The sequence below is a fragment of the Heteronotia binoei genome, chromosome 6, assembly GCF_032191835.1.
Source record: "Heteronotia binoei isolate CCM8104 ecotype False Entrance Well chromosome 6, APGP_CSIRO_Hbin_v1, whole genome shotgun sequence".
NCBI lineage: Eukaryota > Metazoa > Chordata > Lepidosauria > Squamata > Gekkonidae > Heteronotia > Heteronotia binoei.
This window is the reverse complement of record NC_083228.1, coordinates 73,656,944-73,677,074: the sequence shown is the minus strand read 5'-3', so window position 1 is coordinate 73,677,074 and position 20,131 is coordinate 73,656,944. Positions and strand designations below refer to the sequence as shown.

Below are 20,131 nucleotides of genomic sequence, written 5' to 3'. Positions count from 1 at the left end.
CTGGAATGTGCAAGTCTCATATGTGACTTACTATGACAAAGAGTAGTGGGGGGGCATCTTCCAATACATTTTTAATGTATGTCAAATGGTGATTTTAATCCATATTAATGTTTTTAAAGAGGCAAAACTAGAACGTCATAAAGTATAATGCAGAATCATGAGCTAGCTGTGGATCTCCACTTAGCCTTTTTACAGATGGATGTATGCATGGCAAGCCCTGATCTGGATGACCCAGGCTACACATCTGTAGATCCTGTCAGATCTCAAAAACTGACCACCAAGGAATTCCAAGAACACTATGAAAAGGAAGACAAATGCAAACTACCTCTGTTAGTCTCTTGCCTTGAAAGCTCTACCTGGTCAATGTAAGTTGGCTGAGACTTGACAGCATTTACACACACACACACACACACAGAGAGAGAGAGAGAGAGAGAGAGAGAGAGAGAGAGAGAGAGAGAGAGCGCAAACTGAACTGAGCTCAAGGGTGAGCCAGTTTTTATCCAGGGTTGCCAACAATCTGGAGTGAAATAATGTCCTGTACCTTTAACAGAGACTTTCTATAGGGAAAGAGGCACATGAAGCTTTTCATGGCACAGAAGGTAAATATCACTCTGTAAATAATATCACATTCAGCCTCTGTTAATAATATCACATTCAGTCACTTTTTCTCCAGATTTTTGGCAACTCTATATACTTTGATACTGTGGCAATAAAGAGTTCTACTGACCCAGCCCCAACCAACTGTACTGAATATATTAGAAGAAGACAGGAAAATTTTGCCTCTGTTAATCAGGGGCTAGCCTTAAATCATTTCAAGAACGCTCTATATCAATTATCATAAATTATTTTGAGTATTCTTATCACTGTCTCTTCGTAGGGTGGATCTTGAGCAGATGGTGCTCTCCAGCGTGCCCTTCTCTATTTCAAGTCACCAGATCTTACCCCAAAATCCAACATGTAAATTGCTTTTCGTTTTAAATATTAAACCTACAATTTCTCTCTTAAAGTAATAAGGAGGTCAGATTACAGGCATGTATTTTTCCAGTGGTTTCTTGGCCTAAATGAGCCAGGGTTTTTTCCCCCCAGAGAACCCACAAGACTTTAATTAAAAACAAATGAAATGGGACAGATGTAATACCCTAAGGTTCACCACAGCACTTTGAAGTTAGTATTCTGAAAATGGTGTCGAAACCTTTCAAGTGTGGAGCATACACCTTATTTGATACTTATACTTTATTGGATTAGACTGGCACACTGAAAATCCATGACTCACCTACTACTGAGGAAATAATAAAAAATAAAAAGGCTTGAACTTTGGTCTTCTCATTCCAAGTCAGGTTCTCTACAGAACAAACTTTTGTCTGTAAGCCCTTGAAGTGCTGCCCATGCTTAATAGGATCTGAGTTAACAAAAGGCAGGTATGACTGGCCCCGTGCCCTATTCCCTGATTGATGATACAATAGTAATACCGAGCATTTATATTGTGCTTTCTACATGTTCAAAACACTTCCTATAATCTCAGGATTCCCACCCTTCTCCTTGATATTTCAAGATTCATGCCAATCACTTCAATGAGCCAAGCTGCCTCCTGCCTTCTTTCCTTAACTCTTGAGCTGATTTCCTCAGCATGGCCATAACCCCTCTTTCTGTCACACTGTTTTCAGTCTCTTAACATGATCACAGCAATAGCGGCATTTCCTCTGGCAGTTGAGCCTGTAGTTAAAGTAAGGTCTAGGGTTATCTGTGAAATTTCAATTAAATCAGAAGCTTTGATAATCCGATAAGTTGCCCCATCTTTTTGAGACAAAACATGAGGTTATTTGATCCGCTGTTTGCATTTCTAGGAGCAGTGCCTCAAAGACCATCAGTGAAGACAGGTCAAGAGATGGATGGTGTGGCTATGACTTTACCAAGCAGCCTTTGACAAGCTCACTGCAGACCAGACCATGGTTAAATATCAGTCATTTTGGCACTTTTATCTTTCAGATACAGTATTCTTTCATCCACCTAAAAGGCACTCAGTTATCTTCAAAGAACTGTAGTTAAAACAGTCCTTGACAGATCTTCCTTAGGAAGAAATAATTTAAATACAAAAAGTGCTCTTCTTGAACTTGCCACACACAAATCCTGTAGATCCATGCACAAGGTGAGATATAAAAATAGGGTTCCCACTAGAGTTGCCAGGTCTGTGTTGGAAAATATCTGGAGACTTTGGGGGTGGAGCCAAGAGAGGGTGGGATTTGGGGAAGGGAAAAGCCTCAGTTTGGTACAATGCCATAGAATACACACTTCAAAGCAGCCATTTTCTCCAGAAGAGCTGAACTCTGCCAGCTGGAGATCAGTTGTAAAAGCGGATCTCCAGGCCCTACTTGGAGACTGGCTGCCCTAGTTCAGACACAGAGAAATATTAGCTAACTGAGTGGTATAAGTGGTAAATGATGAATGAATTCATTCTATATACATTTTCAATTTTAAATGCAATTTCAAATAAATACAATAGAATTACTTTTAAAGAAAAATCCTATTTTTTTAGACCATGCACATATGTGTCAGAGCAAGCACCACAGGAAAAGAGGCATTCCTTCATGAGTAAGGCAGATGAGGAATGCCTTTTCTAAGATGTTGTTTACTATCTGTAGTTTTTTTATAAGTGCTTATACCAATTCTGGTTCAAGAAAGGAAATTCAGGATGTATAATCAGAATCCTAGTAGAGAGGGAAATCATCTAAAATGGTCAAAAGAAATTTTTGATGGTCACCCCTTTGATCACCCCTTTTGTCCTCAATAATAAGAGAATGAAGAAAAGAACCCTGTGTCTGAATGTATAGTTGTATCACATTATATACCATTCAAAGCTAGAGCATTAGGAGAATTCCTAATGGAATTCCTCCATGGAAGATCTGACCATGGCACTTCAAGCTGTGGCAGGGTGGCTCAAGCTGAGTTGACTGAAGTTGAATCCGACGAAGACAGAGGTCCTGTACCTAAGTCGTGGTGGTCTCGGAACCGAGGTCTTACTACCAACCTTGGATGGGGCACCACTTACACCGGTGCCCAAGGTCAAAAGCTTAGAGGTCCTCCTGGATTCCTCTTTAAATATGGAGGCCCAGGTGGCAGCAACCGCCAGATCAGCCTTCTATCATCTACGGCTGATAAGGCAGTTGGTCCCCTACCTCGAACGCAACAGTGATCCACACCACAGTCACCTCAAGATTGGATTACTGCAATGCCTTCTACATGGGGCTGCCCTTGTCTCGAACCTGGAAGTTTCAATTGGTGCAGAATGCAGCAGCCAGGTTGTTAATGGGTCTTCCTATACGGGAACATATTCAACCTGTGCTGAAAGTGCTGCACTGGTTGCCCATTGCATACTGGGTTTGTTTCAAGGTGTTGGTTCTTACCTTTAAGGCCCTATATGGCCAGGGGCCTGCATACCTGAGGGACCGCCTTTCCCCACATGTTCCCCGGAGAGCACTTCAGTCTGGATCACAAAATCTACTCACAATCCCTGGCCCTAAGGAGGCCAACTAGAGCCTTCTTTGTAGTGGCCCCAAGCTGGTGGAATGAATTGCCGGAAGAGGTCAGGGCCCTGCGAAAGCTCATACAGTTCTGCAGGGCCTGTAAGACGGCACTCTTCCACCAGGCATTTGTGAACTAGACTGTTGGCCACTACAGTTTAAAGCAACATGTGAACCACCACCAACAATCTGCTGTATAGCAGCTGCAGAGAGGATAACTTAAGATCTGCTATACAGAGAACTATAACATTGGAAAATGTAAGATCATGGCACTGAAACATTTTTTATGTATTTTATGTTTAGTTTTACTCTATGTTTTATGGTTTTAATGTTGTACCACTATGTCGAATCATGCACATGCATGTCTGTGTGAGCTGCCCTGAGCCCGCCTCGGCGGGGAGGGTGGGATATAAGTGGAATAAAAAATAAATAAATAAATAAATAAATTCAAAATAGGCACTTCCATAATGGTAAAACACCAATCAAACACTCTAAGCACTCAGTATAGTGATATGTGGGGGGCAGATATTTGCACAAGTATATGAGAAAGGTGCTGTATGTGGGGAAAGAACTTGGAAGGAACAATACCTCCCACTTCCACAAAGCCCACCATTAAATGGATGGGCCTTTACACAGCATATTACTATATATGTTACATAACTTAGTATGTACTTTTCCTAAGTGACTGACACATACATTATGGTACTATAATAACAAATAAAACAAATGTAGCTTACTTGATGAAATTTCACACAAAGACAGAGAGACTAAGATGCTGCTACTAATTTTTTATATTTGATGTTCACAATAGTCTAATTTTTTTTTTAAAAAAAATGAAAAATAAACCTTACTTTTATGCAACATAACAGTTGTTGATATCTGATGTCCACTTCCTGACCTAAGGTAAAAGAAGGTTATCTGGCTGGACGGTCAGCATAAATCCAATTATAGAGCATGGTAAAACCTTTCAGAGCCAAAGATATCAATTACCTTGCTAGAAACCAGAGAGCAGGTCAATATTCACAAAAAGGTTTTCAAGACATATATATTGGGAGGGGGAGCACGTGTACACACACCCCTTTACTATAAAGATGCTTTTGCTTTAAACAACTCATTGCAGATCATTCCAAATTTACTTAAGAAGAAGAAAGCAAACATGCCATTATAAAGGATTAAGCTGAAGTCTTCCATTTGCCCAGAACCAATCACAGGTCTGTTATAATACCTATAGTTTATTGACCCAAGAGTGGATGCTAAGCTCAATAGACAAAATGCTTCGTTATAATCTCGGCTTTCTCCTATGAAAATGGTTCAGGAGGGAATATTGAAAGTCATGAGTTATAAAAGGTTTCTCATGCTATACATCCCCTGACTCTAAGCCTCCCCCCTCCAGTGTACTATGTGGTGTTAGGAGATGAAGCAGCCCAAATTCACCTCCAAGGTCTGTTTTCCATTCCCCCCTCCCCACCAACTAATGCCCTGGCAGTGCTTGTCAGGCCTTTTCTGAAATATTTTTCTTCCTTCTTCCTTTAAACTTGCAAACAAATATTTTTCTACATGTGTGGGAAGCCCCCAGGTATTCTGAAGCCCCTCCCTCAACTACAGGCTCTACTCATATTCATGGGACTGTCAATTTTAGTATTAGAAAGAGTGACTATATAACAGGGAAGAATAGTTTTCTTCATTTCAGCCTTGGAGAGGCAATGAAGGACATGTTACAGTTCTGACATTTGCCAATACATGCAAAGCTGTTTCCAAACAAGCAGAGATCCATTTACAAAGATGTGGTTTTTAAGCAACTACCAGCCTAGAAACCACAGCCTTGATTCAAAACCCACTGGAACTAATGCAAAGCCTGCATGTCTTTTCTTTTTTGCTTCAGAGTTTGATGCAAAAATGTGGTTTTTTTAAAAAAAACAACCGATTGATGGAAACAGAACATAAATTCATCTATCAAATTATCTCTGCAGCTGCTCCTAATATTTACTTACACTCAAATAAAGTATTGGGAATGCACTAGGTTTGCCAACCTCCTGGCAGCTATTACAGTTGAACTCTCCAGGTGAACAAGATCTGTTTCCCCAAAGTAAATGGCTGTTTTGGTGGGTGGACTCTATAGACAGCTTCAAGAGGGGAATGGATAAGCATATGGAGCAGAGGTCCATCAGTGGCTATTAGCCACAGCTTATTGTTGGAACTCTCTTTCTGGGGCAGTGATGCTCTGTATTCTTGTGGGGGAGCACAGTGGAAGGGCTTCTAGCTCCACTGGTGGACCTCTTGATGGCACTTAGGTTTTTTTGCCACTGTGTGACACAGAGTATTGGACTAGATGGACCATTGGCCTGATCCAACATGGCTTCTCTTATGTTCTTATGGCATTATACCCTGCTGAGGTCCTTCCCCTTCCCAAACCCCACTTTCCCCAGGCTCTAGCCCCAAACTCTGCAGCAAATCCCAACCCAAAGCTGGCAACCCTAGAAGGCACATGGAATGTATAAAAAGGTAAAGGTGCAAGCACCAGTTGTTTCTGACTCTGGGGAGACAATGATTTCACGTTTTCAAGGCAGACTTTTTACAGGTTTGCCATTGCCTTCCCCAGTCACCTACACTTTCCCCCCAGCAAGGATGGAAGGCTGGGTCAACCTTGAGCTGGCTACCTGAACCCAGCTTCCGCTGGGATCGAACTCAGGTCGTGAGCAGAGTTTAGGATTGCAGTACTGCAGCTTTACCACTGTGCACCATGGGGCTCTTATGGAATGTATAGAGTTTAATTTATTTATTTTACATAGTTACATACTGCATTTCCATGAATAGTGTCTGAGATGATACACAATTCGCCAAAATATGACATCATTTCACATTGTTCAATTTCAGTTTAGGGTGATTAGAGGTTAGAGGGAAGAGCAAATTATTATCGCAAGACCATTGTGAATAATAACCATTAATGGGTTTATCTTTCAGGAAGTTGCCCCCATTCAGATTACCTTCGAAAGGCATTCCTCTGGTTCAAAATGAGACATTTCTAAATGCATCTTGAGTTAAATAAATTTAATAGAGCTATAAACAGATTACAGAGTAATTTCACATGCCCACAATATACAGTATGTCGCAGAAGTGAGTACACCCCCTCATATTTTGTAAATATTTAAGTATATCTTTTCATGTGACAACACTGAAGAAATGACACTTGGCTACAATGTAAACTAGTGAGTCTACAGCTTGTATAACAGTGTAAATGTGCTGTCCCCTCAAAATTATGCAACACACAGCCATTAATGTCTAAACTGCTGGCAACAAAAGTGAGTACAGCCCTAAGTGATAATGTCCAAATGGGGCCCAAGTAGCCATTTTCCCTCCCTGGTGTCATGTGACTCGTTAGTGGTACAAGGTATCAGGTGTGAAGGGGGAGCAGGTTATCGCTGTCACTTCCTCATACTCGTCACTGGAAGTTCCACATGGCACCTCATGGCAATGAACTCTCTGAGGATCTGGAAAAATGAATTGTTGCTCTACATAAAGATGGCCTAGGCTATAAGAAGATTGCCAAGACCCTGAAACTGAGCTGCAGCACGGTGGCCAAGACCATACAGCGGTTTAACAGGATACGTTCCACTCAGAACAGGACTTGCCATGGTCGACCAAAGAAGTTGAGTGCCCGTGTCAGTATCCAGAGGCTGGCTTTGGGAAATAGATGTATGAGTGCTGCCAGCATTGCTACAGAGGTTGAAGGTCAGCCAGTCAGTGCTCAGACCATACGCCGCACGCTGCATCAAATTGGTCTGCAGAGCTGTCGTCCCAGAAGGAAGCCTCTTCTAAAGATGATGCACAAGAAAGCCCGCAAACGGTTTGCTGCAGACAAGCAGACTAAGGACATGGATTTCTGGAACCATGTCCTGTGGTCTGATGAGACCAAGATAAACTTATTTGGATCAGATGGTGTCAAGCGTGTGTGGCGGCAACCAGGTGAGGAGTACAAAGACAAATGTGTCTTGCCTACAGTCAAGCATGGTGGTGGGAATGTCATGGTCTGGGGCTGCATGAGTGCTGCCGGCACTGGGGAGCTACAGTTCATTGAGGGAACCATGAATGCCAACATGTACTGTGACATTCTGAAGCAGAGCATGACCCCCTCCCTTCGGAGACTGGGCCGCAGGGCAGTATTCCAACATGATGATGACCCCAAACACACCTCCAAAATGACCACTGCCTTACTAAGAAGCTGAGGGTAAAGGTGATCGACTGGCCAAGCATGTCTCCAGACCTAAATCCTATTGAGCATCTGTGGGGCATCCTGAAACAGAAGATGAAGGTGCGCAAGGTCTCTAACATCCACCAGCTACATGACGTCATCATGGAGGAGTGGAAGAGGACTCCAGTGGCAACCTGTGAAGCTCTGGTGAACTCTATGGCCAAGAGGGTTAAGGCAGTGCTAGAAAATAATGGTGGCAACACAAAATATTGACACTTTGGGCCCCATTTGGACGTTATCACTTAGGGGTGTACTCACTTTTGTTGCCAGCAGTTTAGACATTAATGGCTGTGTGTTGCATAATTTTGAGGGGATAGCACATTTACAGTGTTATACCAGCTGTAGACTCATTACTTTACATTATAGCCAAGTGTCATTTCTTCAGTGTTGTCACATGAAAAAATATACTTCAATATTTACAAAATGTGAGGGGGTGTACTCACTTCTGTGACATACTGTACAAAAAGATGTCTAGCAAGACATGATCACAAATAGAAGCTTAAATACTATAATAATCATTCTACAAAACAGAGATTATTAGACATAACAATTCTGTCGGTCAGGCTGGTGCTGCAGTAGAAGGTACTGCATTTGTGTTGCTGCTCTGTCACATCATTCTGCCTAAGAACCAAACTTGTGCTGGGGATCTCGGATTGGACCTCCTGACATTTTTTTTCAATTACATGCAGGAATCTCTGAATTTCACTGGAACAGCGCTGTACTGGAGAGGGAATATTTAACAGATTGTACCCATTGGGCTATGCTGGGTTTAGGATATTTAAAGGTCCACATACACTTATTTGAGTCCTCCTCTGTTCCCACTTTCAGAGGTCAAGTGGAGAGCTAATGGCACCACAAATTTGGTGCTCCTGTCTTACATCATTTCACTTGGTACCTGGTTTGTTGAGTTACAGGCACCAGGAGAAAGCATTTTCATTTCCAAAACATTAATGGACCAATAAGGTTGGCTCTCTGTTTATGAGTCCATTAGCTGGAGTGGGTTTTCTGTGCTCTTTGTGTAGTTTATTTGCTTAGATTACTTATGTGGTAGCTGCTGTTTTGCTTTGTTTTTAATTATTGGAAGCTGCCCTAGGAGGTTAACTTTTTTAAAAAATTAAGTGGCTATAAATGTTTTAAATTAATGGCAACTAGGGAATGATGTTTAGCTTGGGGAAAATGGTGTGCAGGAAAAGTGTTAAACTTTTCTTCTCACTAGTGCCACTCCTACAATCAAATTCCAGGACCCCACAGACTGATTTAAAGCAAAACACAAACATATCAGGAAACCAAATCAGTGCTCTCTTCAGTTATGCGTAGTTTGTCCTGAAACTTCCCCATAACCATTCTATGCTAGAAAGCATGTATCAAATAGACAAGGCAAGACAACATTTGCAGTTTCTTCCTATACACTTGTAAGCTAATTGCACTTTTAGGTGGGATAGGATGAGAAGATCAACAGAGGTCCTGGGCAGGAAAGTGTACTGGTTGGCCAAAACATTTCTATAGGCCTGGATACTTAGCGGTAGTGAGTATCACCCTAAGAGCCTCCATAGCTGGAAGGTGGATGGGGAAGGGCATGATGTCAAAAATGACATTAGCAGGAAAACCACTCTGATGTCCCCTGTGAAGGTGATGATAAAGCAGCAATAATGGACTGCTGGATGTGTATATAAAACATGCACAATGTAGATATTAGCAGTGTTTCATATGTCCAGAGGTTATAGTTTTACTTTGTCTCCAGCAAGATCTGCTCTCTCAGTGTGACTGATTTTGCTTTCTGCTTCTGGAAATTGTATCTGACATGGATCATAATCAAAGACTTGCAAATACTCTTTTAGCATGAATGCGTCTGGGAAGGAGGGTCTCAATTAAAAGCTTGATATTTATCTGGCATGATTTCCCCACAGCTGATAAAGCCAATACTTTGATGACTTCAATGATTCTTTTGAAGAATGAAATTAGGCAAATTACCTGAGCGAAAATTATCTTCCTTTTGATGTATGATAAACAGATACCAAGTTACTTTGAATTAAACCCCAAACACATACATTGGTTTATATTTGCCAAATTAAACTCTGACTTTTATGGGTTTTATAGTAGTTATTTTGATTGTGTTTTATAATGTGTTATTTATATTGTAAGCTGCCTTGAGTTCCACAAAAGAGAAAGGCAGCTAATAAACTGATCACATTAAACAAACAAACAAACAAATAAATAAATGCTCTCATTTCCTAGGAATTTAAAAGCTAAAGTAAAGTGTTCACCCATAATCTGTTATGTGGTTATCACTAAGCTTTGCTTCCTTTCTTGCTAGCAAAATTACTGCAGTGTAGAAATAGAAGATAACCATCAAACTTACTCTTTAGGGGGGGTTAGGTCTTCTGGTCTAGTCTCAAAGAATCTGAAGACTTCGTCACACTGGGAAATATGAGGGGGAAGCCTCACCAATGCCTGTTGATTGTTCAAATAAATATAAGAAAGGCAAAGTCATATTAGAAACATACCATTTTAAACAAAGAAACAAGGGGGGAAAGGCTGAAATCTTTTGGTTCACATCAACCCACAACTACTAGTGAGGAAAAATCATATAAAAAAATTAATAGAGCTGTAGTGAAGCCATAATTCATTGTACTCAAACACATGAGACTTCTTACTAGAAGTGTTCAGAGCTGTCCTCCTGGAGACTCTTCTTAAATCTACTATGCCACTAACAGCTTCCTAACAGCAACCATACTGGTTCCATATGAATACAAAGCCAATCAGGAACACTGATTGCGGAAATTAGATTGTGGTTATCAGAAAGTGGTAGCAAAACAACACAATGTTGGGCTCCTTTAGAAGCCAACCCAGAAACTTTAAGTAGTTCAGAATGTGACAGCATGATTATTGCCAGGAGTTAGCCTACAGGAACATATTTCATTTCTTTTAAAATTGGTTCCCTACCCCTGCTTTACAGGTTCCCCACCCCTGCTTTACAGCCTAGGATTCACATATCTCTAACTGCCATCTTCTGGCTGAACCCACTTACAGTTGCCTGTTTGGCATCTATCAGAGCTCATCCCTTTTCGATAGTCTCCCACTCTGTAGACCAGGCTCCTGAGGAGGTTACAAGGGTTCCATCCTTAGAAAATTTTAGGAGGTGCTGTTAGGCTATTTATTTGCTAGGGCTTTAAATGGTGCATAGCTACTAGCATTTTGGGAGAAGGTTATGGAATTTTAGGATTGATTTTAACTTAGACGTGTAAATACGGATGGTCACATACCAGGAAAATGTGGTTTGGGTCAGTTCATGGCTGCAAGCCTCCTTGAAAGGAACCAAAGTCCCTTGAAATGGGATTTGCAGAAAGCCTGAAAAACAGCTGAGCAGTAAGGAGCAGCCTGTTCTCCACTGCTCAGCTGTTTAAACTTTAAAGGAACTGCAGAAGACAACCTGAAACAGCTGAGTTTGTTGTTGTTGTTGTTGTTGAGTGGCAGGGAGAGCCTCCCTGCCGCTCAGCTGTTTTGGGGGCTGTCTGGTGCAGTCCCTTTGAAGTTTAAAGGGACTGCAGAAAACAGCCTGAAACAGATGGGCAGCCAGGAGAGCCTCCCAACTGCTCACCTGTTTTTTGTGGATTTCACAGGAAACAGAGATGGGTTTAGAGGGACACAGGGTCTCTTTAAACTCTGCTTTCTGCTCTGCTTTAAAAATTCATGGAAGTTCATGAATCACGGTGTGTGATTTGGTTCGTGCCCATCCCTACTTGCAAATAAAGAAAGCACAGTATATAAATATTTTAATTAATAAATAAAGGTTCTGACCTGGTTATAACAGAAGCATTTTTTTAATTGCACAAAATGTGTAAAGCAGAACTGTTAGAAGGGAATTAGGGTTGTAGTCTTAAGGCTTATGAAAAAATTTAGGCAATTTCATTGCATTGTTTGTTGAACATAATGTGCCATTTTGCACTATTTTCTAATTTTGTGATCTAGCTTTATGACATTATTCTCTATATCATAGTTTTATTGCCTTGTTTTCTAATTTTGCAATCTAGTTTTAATGACTGTGTTACACAATGTTTACTACATTGTTTTTCAATTAGGTAATCCGCCTTGAGACTCCAGGAGAAAAGTGTATTATAGAAGAAGCAAACAAAAGAGATATTTAAAAGCAATCACTGCCATTTTTTTCTGTCTCTGTGCTGACACAAACAATTCATATTTGAAAAAAATGGATCCTTTCCATAACTGCAGTTTGATAAAGCAGTGATTGTGATTACATCAATGGATTTAAGTTTTTCCTGCTTGACATGTATATTAAGTAGGTCTATCCTCAACAGAGGTCTGTATTCTTTTTTTTGTGGTTTTCTGGCTGCATGCATGACTGAAAAATCCCAACACCTCTTATTTTGTAGATTATGATCAGCAGCAAATTCCTCCCACTACTTGTGTGGAATATTGTGTTAATTTCATTTTCATTTAAATTGCAGGAAGGAACTACTGAAAATGTGAAAGATAGTAATCTCTAACTGTATTGCTGCACTCTGAGATTTCTGCAGTTAGTGCTTTAAACAACCGTCTCAAGAGCCCTTTCCAAATATTCAGGATGTGTGCATTGTGTGTGTGTGTCGGGGGGGAGGGGGTGGGACTGCGGCAGTAGACCCCATCCCCTGCTTGTGCACAGTCTGCATGCACAAAATGTAGGATCTCTGAGCACAGCTTTTTACCAGGGGCAAGGCCAACTATCTAACTCAGTCTAAAGCTGCTTCATATGTTCATATTAGAGAATCATTTGGTTACCAATGGTAGATGCATATCTGGCCGCTGCCCCCCCCCCTTTAATCAGATTATACAAGTGCTTCATCACTGGAAAGGGTGGAGACATGATTTTTGAAGGGTTATTTTTTAATGAAAAAAGAGAAAAGTTTATAAAATGCCAATAAATTGCTGTAAGGAAAAACTATAGCTCTGCTCATGCTTGCCACTTTAAAAGGCTAAATGCTCCCTCTAGTACTCCAATAGGGAACGGGAGCACTCAGCCTCAAATGATTTTTTACAAATAAATCTACAGATTTCTTTAATTCACAAAAAGTCATGGATATTGGAAGGAAAAAACTGTCACTTGTAATTTAATGATGTCACTAGCACTATCCAAAAAGCATCCATGACATCTATACAAGCATATTCCATAAGTGTATGTTCATACTCAAATTAGTCATTGTGTCTCTCTTCAGAAAAACTAATTGTTAACAGAGATGAAGAGACACAGTGTGGTGTAGTGATTAGAGCAGGGCTCCCCAGCTTGATGTCCACCAATACCTAAAAATACCAAATGATTTTAGAAAGTGGGTGGGGCCAAGTGGGGCTTTGTCTAGCAAGGCTTATTTTTGTTGTCGTTCAGTCGCACAGTTGAGTCCAACTCTTTGCAACCCCATGGACAAAGTCACACCAGGCCCTCCTGTCTTCCATCATCCTCTGAAGTCTGCTCAAATTCGTGTTTGTTACATCAGTAACGCTGTCCAGCCATCTCATCTTTTGCTGTCCCCTTCTTCTTTTGCCTTCTGTCTTTCCCAGCATCAGGATCTTCTCCAAGGAGTGCTCCCTTCTCATTTGGTGGCTTCAGCATCACAATACCTGATCCCACAGTACCTGATCCCCTCGTCTGATGAAGTGTGCTTAGAGAGCACATGAAAACTTATGTTACAAAACCAGTGTAAGTTTATTGTATAGCTTTACACTTAAATTCTGCTAGCTGATGAAAAGAATCACAATTTTCCTGTGATAAAATATCACAATTTGAGAGTTAGGAAAATATCCACATAGCAGAAATACTATTCTGAAGGCGGAAGGCTGGATGCCCTGGAATAACAACTGTACATGCATTGCACTTAAGTGCCTGATAAACTAGGAAGACCTTTACATTCAAATTAATTGATTATCTCTATTAATCTTCCGAGACAGCTCTTTTCTCAATTAGATGACGGGCATTCCGATAAGAGTCACTCTGATTTCTAACTATGATGTGTGATTATTCAGAAAGGGAAGTAACTTTCCCGCCTCCAGTACCTACTGACATCTAAACTGGGCCTCTGTCATCACATCACCTATCATGCCAACTAATGCAACAGCTTCTGGATTTGGTGCACTATTTACAATGTAATTCCCAGTATTAGGTAACATATTGATGGCATCAATCACAAAAGTGGAAAAGACTGTGACAGAAAGAATTTATTTAATGGCAGGAAAAGAAAAGTGTAAAATATAGTCTTTCCCATTGCTAAAGTATCTTGAGGGTGTTCGTTGTTAAGAAAGAAATATCTGATTTGTATGCATGTGTGACCAGCAACAGAAAGAGACAAAGAGGACAGATAATGGTCACCATAGCACACTATTGGGTTTCCATATAATGAAAAACTTATGCTGTGATATGAAAAGGAAGAGAACTGTGAAGAGCAAAACAGAAAAGGTGGGTAGAAGTAGTAAAAAAATAGTTCTGGAACCCTGGTGGTATATAAACAGAGATGGAAAAAGTATTCTATAGATTAAATACAAAACAAATGCACATTTAGAGGGGCTTATTTTGACTACGCCCAGGGGTCATTTTGTAGAAAAATAGGTGGTGGAGCTCATCCAGGGATTGTTATGCAGCTGCACATACTATTCAATAGACAAGGAGGTGGAACTCTCAGAAGGAGGAGTTGGAACTCTTGGAAAGGTTCAGGAGCTGCGCTCCTGTGAGCTGCCACTGAATCCAAGGCCTGATTAAGACAGACAAAAAGCCTTATTAAATTGTGAAATGTCTCTGACCCAGGGATCTCATGAAATCCTTCGTTATTCTAGATTGGTACAAACTACTTAGATGAAGCTGCTTCAGAGGGGTCCCAGAAGACTTCATTTTACACAAAAATAATTCCTAGGGAAATAGGGAATTTATTTATAATAATCCAGGGAGGGAAATAATCCAGAGAGAAAAATTTCAGTGGGCAACAAATATTTACAAGTGCAACCCACACTATATTCCTGCTTTCCAGGAAACCATCCAGAACCCTGTTGCTTGTGTTTATATATGAAAACATACAGTCTTATTACCTAGGTTTCCTCACCAGGCTTTTTAAAAGCCTTTGCCAGAAAAAGCTTAATTATCAGAGAACAGCTGTTTAGATGCTGCAAAGCTGTAAAATGCTACCCCGTTCTTGGGAGGTCTGTGGAATAGAGATGGCAAGCTCTCCTGTATATAAAACCAGTGGCTCACACTGACTGATCTTTGCCATGATGTCCTTTCCATGCAGAGGTTCATATTGTACCCTCTGATGTGTATTGCTTTTTTGTCCTGAAGACAGAGCCCTAGTCAGATAGAGCCCTCACCTGAGCATTTATGAAAAGACAGCACTTTTCATTCATGGTGTCAGCTGCTATTTACAGTAGGAAAAGTTATAGTTTAGAAAACCAGCAGATGTTATTAACTTGCCCTGTTTGTCCTATCTAAAGTTCTCCCTGATTTAGGATTGCTATCTTTTGTTATAGTGAAGTGAAAACACTGAATGATGTTAGCGTGTGAATAAGATAAGAAGCCAATATCTCTGTTAAACCCTGGGGGTTCCATTGGTTTTTTATCTCACTACATATGCTATCATCATTCAGTTCTTGCATCTATTTGTAAACTCCTTTATTACGCTGTATGCTAATTCACCTTAATCCAATCACAGCTATAGTTACTGCTCAATTGCTTATGCATATTGACTCTAATTGGCCCTTCCTGGCAACATTCTCCTCACCCACTACCTATAAGTAAAGCTTGTTGGCTTCTGTTTCAATGTATCTGAAAAAACGTGCACAGAAGCTTATACCCAAATTAAAACTTTATTGGTCTTAAATATGCAACTGGACTCAAACTTTGTTTTACTGCTTCAAACCAACATGGCTATGCCACCCCCATCTTGGCAAGATAGGCTGCTCTAAACATTTATGGGAATTGTATTTATTGCTATTCAATCAATATCCTTAACACAAATTTGCTGCACATTTTCCTAACAGTGTGAAAGAGACTCAAGGACATTCACATCTTAGTCCCTTCCAAAGACTACTGGTTTCTTTGGAGACAGTCATATTACTCATGAATTTGTGCAAGTAGAAGCTGAAAAATTCTCAGCCTAAGTAGAGCAGTTTGACTTAGGCGATAGACCTCTGCTCTAACCTGAATGGCCCAGGTTAGCCTGATATTATCTCAGAAGCTAACCAGGGCCAGCCCTGATTAGTTTTGGATGGGAGGCAGCCAAGGAAGTCCAGGGTCTCTATGCAAAGGCAGGCAATGGCAAACCAACTCTGAATGTCTTTTGTCTTGAAATTCCTTACAGAGTCACCATAAATTGGCTGTGACTTGATGGCACTTTCCACATGAACTTATAAAGTCACTCTTGTAAATTGTCTCCTCCGTTACTTATGTTTAGTTTATTTAGTTAGATTGCTATTGTTTGGTTTATCAGTACAGGCCACCATTAATATAACAATTTCTCAGACATACCCTCATCCAGTAATGGACTGTCTGCTTTTTAAACAATTGCATCTCAGATAAGTAACCAGCTTATGGTTTCTGGGGGTCAGAGGTTACCCCATAACCCTTGGAGTGAATGCCTGCCTTCTGAGCAATACTTCTGTTCAGTGAACCCATGACACTATTTCTTGTGCACATGTTTTGTACAGTTCCTGCCTGTACAATTAATGTGAAGTCTACAGTGTGGGTGCACATATTTACAGATAACCAGTAAGCTTTTATTTGCCAAACACTACATTAATTGTTCCACAGACAGCTTGATCTCATGAGATAAGATTTTAGTTCTGTTTTCTCATCAGGGTGCAAAATTAAAGCTTCTTTATGTCTCAGGCTCTTAAAAGTCTGCTGAAAGCAGCTATCAATATGCTTTCTACTGCATTGCTTCCTGACTCTATGGGGGGAGGGGGGTGCCAAACTAATTTTAGAATCCCTACTGAATCCTCATTAAGTGAGCAACTGTAAATGTCACTGTGATTGCCTCTATGCAACAGTGTTTAGTGGAACATTCAGAAGATAATTTAATATTGACTGGTTACTTCTTAATGCTCTTTTAACTTACTTTTTGCTCATATAATCAGGATGCTAAGAGATTTTTTTACGTTCTTCTAAAAGACCACTTGAAACAGGAATAAAATCTAATTATATAAATTACTCTGGGATGAAAACACTTTCACAGGACAGTTGTCAGAAGACAGGTAGCCCAAAACTATGTTTATTGGCAATCAAGTCCCACAGAGTCCAAAACAATCTATTCCCCAGTAAGTGTGCACAGGATTGCAGACTAAGTGGTTTTTTAAAAATGTTGTGCAATGCAAAGGGAATTAGGTCTTTGTAAACTGTCCAGGCTAGCCTGATCTCATCAGATCTCGAAAGCTAAGCAGGGTCGGCCCTGGCTACTGTTTGGATGGGAGACCTTCCAAGGAATATCAGGGTCATGATGTGGCGTCAGGCAATGACAAAATACCTCTGAATGTTTCTTACTTTGGGAATCCTATGGGTCCCCATAGGCCAGCTGTGACTAGATAGCATAAAATAAAATAAAATAACCCTGCCCCCTCCAATGCTACAATTTATGTTGAATGTGGCAGCCCACAACTTTACTACAATGCATCTGGATATTCAACTCATGATGTGGGATTTTCCCCAGTTTTCAGTTTGTGTTTTGACCTATAAATCCTCCTAAGGCAGCCTCTTTTCATGTCACTATAAGGAATGCTGGATGAAAACATATTACAAGACCAAAGCAAACTGCGGTATGTAGACAGAAACCAATATGAACAAAACACCATGTGGGAAGGCTAATTATTAAATAACTTGCAATGTTTAAATCTTACTGAAACAAGTGTCAGCTGAATAGACTATTAAAAACCTCTACTCTGTGTAGTCATTTATCAGTGATACTATACTTCTTGAAAGAATTATTATATTAAATAAAACACAATGATAACCTCAAATTACACTGAGTATACAAAAACATTAACACAAAACCCAAAAATATTCAGTCCTTTTTCTAGAAAAGCATATGTGTGATTCTCTTATGAAGCAAACTAGTACTAAATTATAGATCAGGGGTGGCTAAACTGAAGCTAGGGAGCCACATGTAGCTCTTTCACACACATTGTTTGGCTCTCGAAGGCCCCACCACCCAATCGGCCGACTTGGAAAAGGCATTTGTCTCTTTAAATCACTTCTCCAAGCCAAGCCAGCCAGCAGCTTGGAGAATGCATTCAAAGTTAAAGTTGCTTTCTTTCTACCTCTTCCTCTACATCATCCCCTCCTCCATCTTCCTTCCTTCCTTCCTTCCTTCCTTCCTTCCTTCCTTCCTTCCTTCCTTCCTTCCTTCCTTCCTTCCTTCCTTCCATCCATCCATATTGTGGCTTTCAAACATCTGATGTTCATGTGTTGTGGCTCTCAAACATCTGACATTTATTCTATGTGGCTCTTACATTATGCAAGTTTGACCACCCCTTTTATACATATACTGCATTTGAGGTTATCATTTTGTTTTATGTTAATTCATTCAAGAAGGAAAGTATAATTTGTAAATGACTATGCAGAGCAGAGGTTTTTCATAGTTTATTCAGCTGACAGTTGTTTCTGTAAGATTTAAACATTGTAAGATATTTCACTTATTAATTGGCCTGTTAGCTTGCCCACACAATGTTTTGTTCATATTGAATGAGAACACATGCCTGACCAGGCACAGGATCTATATAATTTATAACACAAAAAATATTTTTGAAATAATTTCTTTGAAAAAGACTCATATATAGAATTGAGGAATATATTTTAATAGATTGGGATATCTGAGATCACTGACACACATACTATTACAGAACTAACCAAATGTCACAGAAACAAAATGTTTTCATCTCATTTAAATACAAATCTATATCATATTATTATCTGACAAAGGGAACTTTGACTCTCGAAAGCTTATACCCAAAAATCTCACTGTTCTCTAAGGTGCTACTGGATTCAAAGTTAGCTGTATTATTACAGTTATTTCTACTAGATCTCTGAAATCCAAGGCATTTATTCTGAAGAATAAGCTACTTGTTAATTTTCCCTTACTTATCATGGGTCTCTGTACGAAGGGATCTTTCAGCACAGTCCTTCCAGGGGGCATATTTTTTTTCTGTTTTATTTTGTTCCCATAATCTTGTTCCGCTGTATTATGCTTAGCTGATCATCATTCACTGTGTTCTACTGTCATCTGTCTAAGAAGAAAGTTATTCTTACCCTGCAGTATTCATCAATAGGTTTTAGTCTTTTCACAGCTACATCTCGAATATGACTTCTCCTGAAAAGGATTTTACCTGGGAGGAAAAAAGACAGAGATGATGCAGAGACTGAGTATGCATCTTGACAGAAAGTACTCAAGTCCTATATCATACAAATCAGGGCTTTTTTGGTAGGAAAAAGTCCAGCAGGAACTCATTTGCATATTATGTCACACACCCTGACATCATTACTTCACACAGAACTTTTTTGCAGAGGAAGTTTAGTACAAACTCCTTTGCCCTTTGATGCCAAGCCAGCTGGAACTGCGTTCCTGTGCATTCCTGCCAGCTGGAACTGCGTTCACCACTTGGAATATAATGCCATAGAGCAGGGGTGTCAAACATGCAGCCCATGGGTCTGATCAGGCCCCCGGAGGGCTCCTATCAGGCCCTTCTCTCTGTCTTGCTACCTTCTGTGTTACAGCTTGCTTTGTCAGGCTTGCTCAATTAAGCTACAGAGCAAAGCCTCTATTTTCTCCATTGGCTGACCAGCACATAAAGCAACATGTAAAAAGCTCACAATGCTCAGCCATTTCATGTTTTTTTATGGGTCTTAGGCTCAAAACACTGACCATGATATTTCTGTAATAAATATCAATAAATCAAAAGTAGGTTTGCAATTTACAAACACACATCTGAACAACATCTGACCAGCATACTCAAGTTTGCTACAACACAAGCACTGTCTCCAGATTTTGATACAATAATTCAGAGCAACAGGTGTCAGTTATCAGAGACTGTTAAATAAAATATTGTATGTGCTAAGCTTTTAAGCATGTTTTATTTTAAGGTTTTTTTAAAAAAAAAAACCCTTTAATTGTGCTTGTCTGTATCCTTTATAAAGTTTATATCTCTGCTATCTGGCATTACATTTTATGACACACACAACCTGGCCTGACAAGGTCTCATTTATGTCTGGTCTGGCCCTCATAACAAATGAGTTCAACAGCCCTGCCATAGAGTCTGCCCTCCAAAGCAGCCATTTTCTTCAGAGGTACTAATATTTGTTGTCTGGAGATCAGTTTTAATACTGGGAGATCACCTGAATGTAGGC

At 40.1% G+C, this 20,131-nt stretch overlaps 1 protein-coding gene across 3 annotated transcripts in view; it reads right to left on the bottom strand.

Annotated features, from left to right (window-relative positions):
- Positions 1 to 20,131, bottom strand: part of SH3PXD2A (SH3 and PX domains 2A) — a 378,650-nt gene that overhangs the window by 181,724 nt on the left and 176,795 nt on the right. For all 3 annotated transcript variants that reach the window (XM_060241731.1, XM_060241733.1, XM_060241732.1), the window contains exons 4-5: positions 19,037 to 19,113; positions 10,127 to 10,218 (exon numbers count right to left, since the gene is read on the bottom strand). In XM_060241731.1, coding sequence (XP_060097714.1) covers positions 10,127 to 10,218; positions 19,037 to 19,113 — 169 coding nt within the window. The remainder of the gene's footprint in view (positions 1 to 10,126; positions 10,219 to 19,036; positions 19,114 to 20,131) is intronic.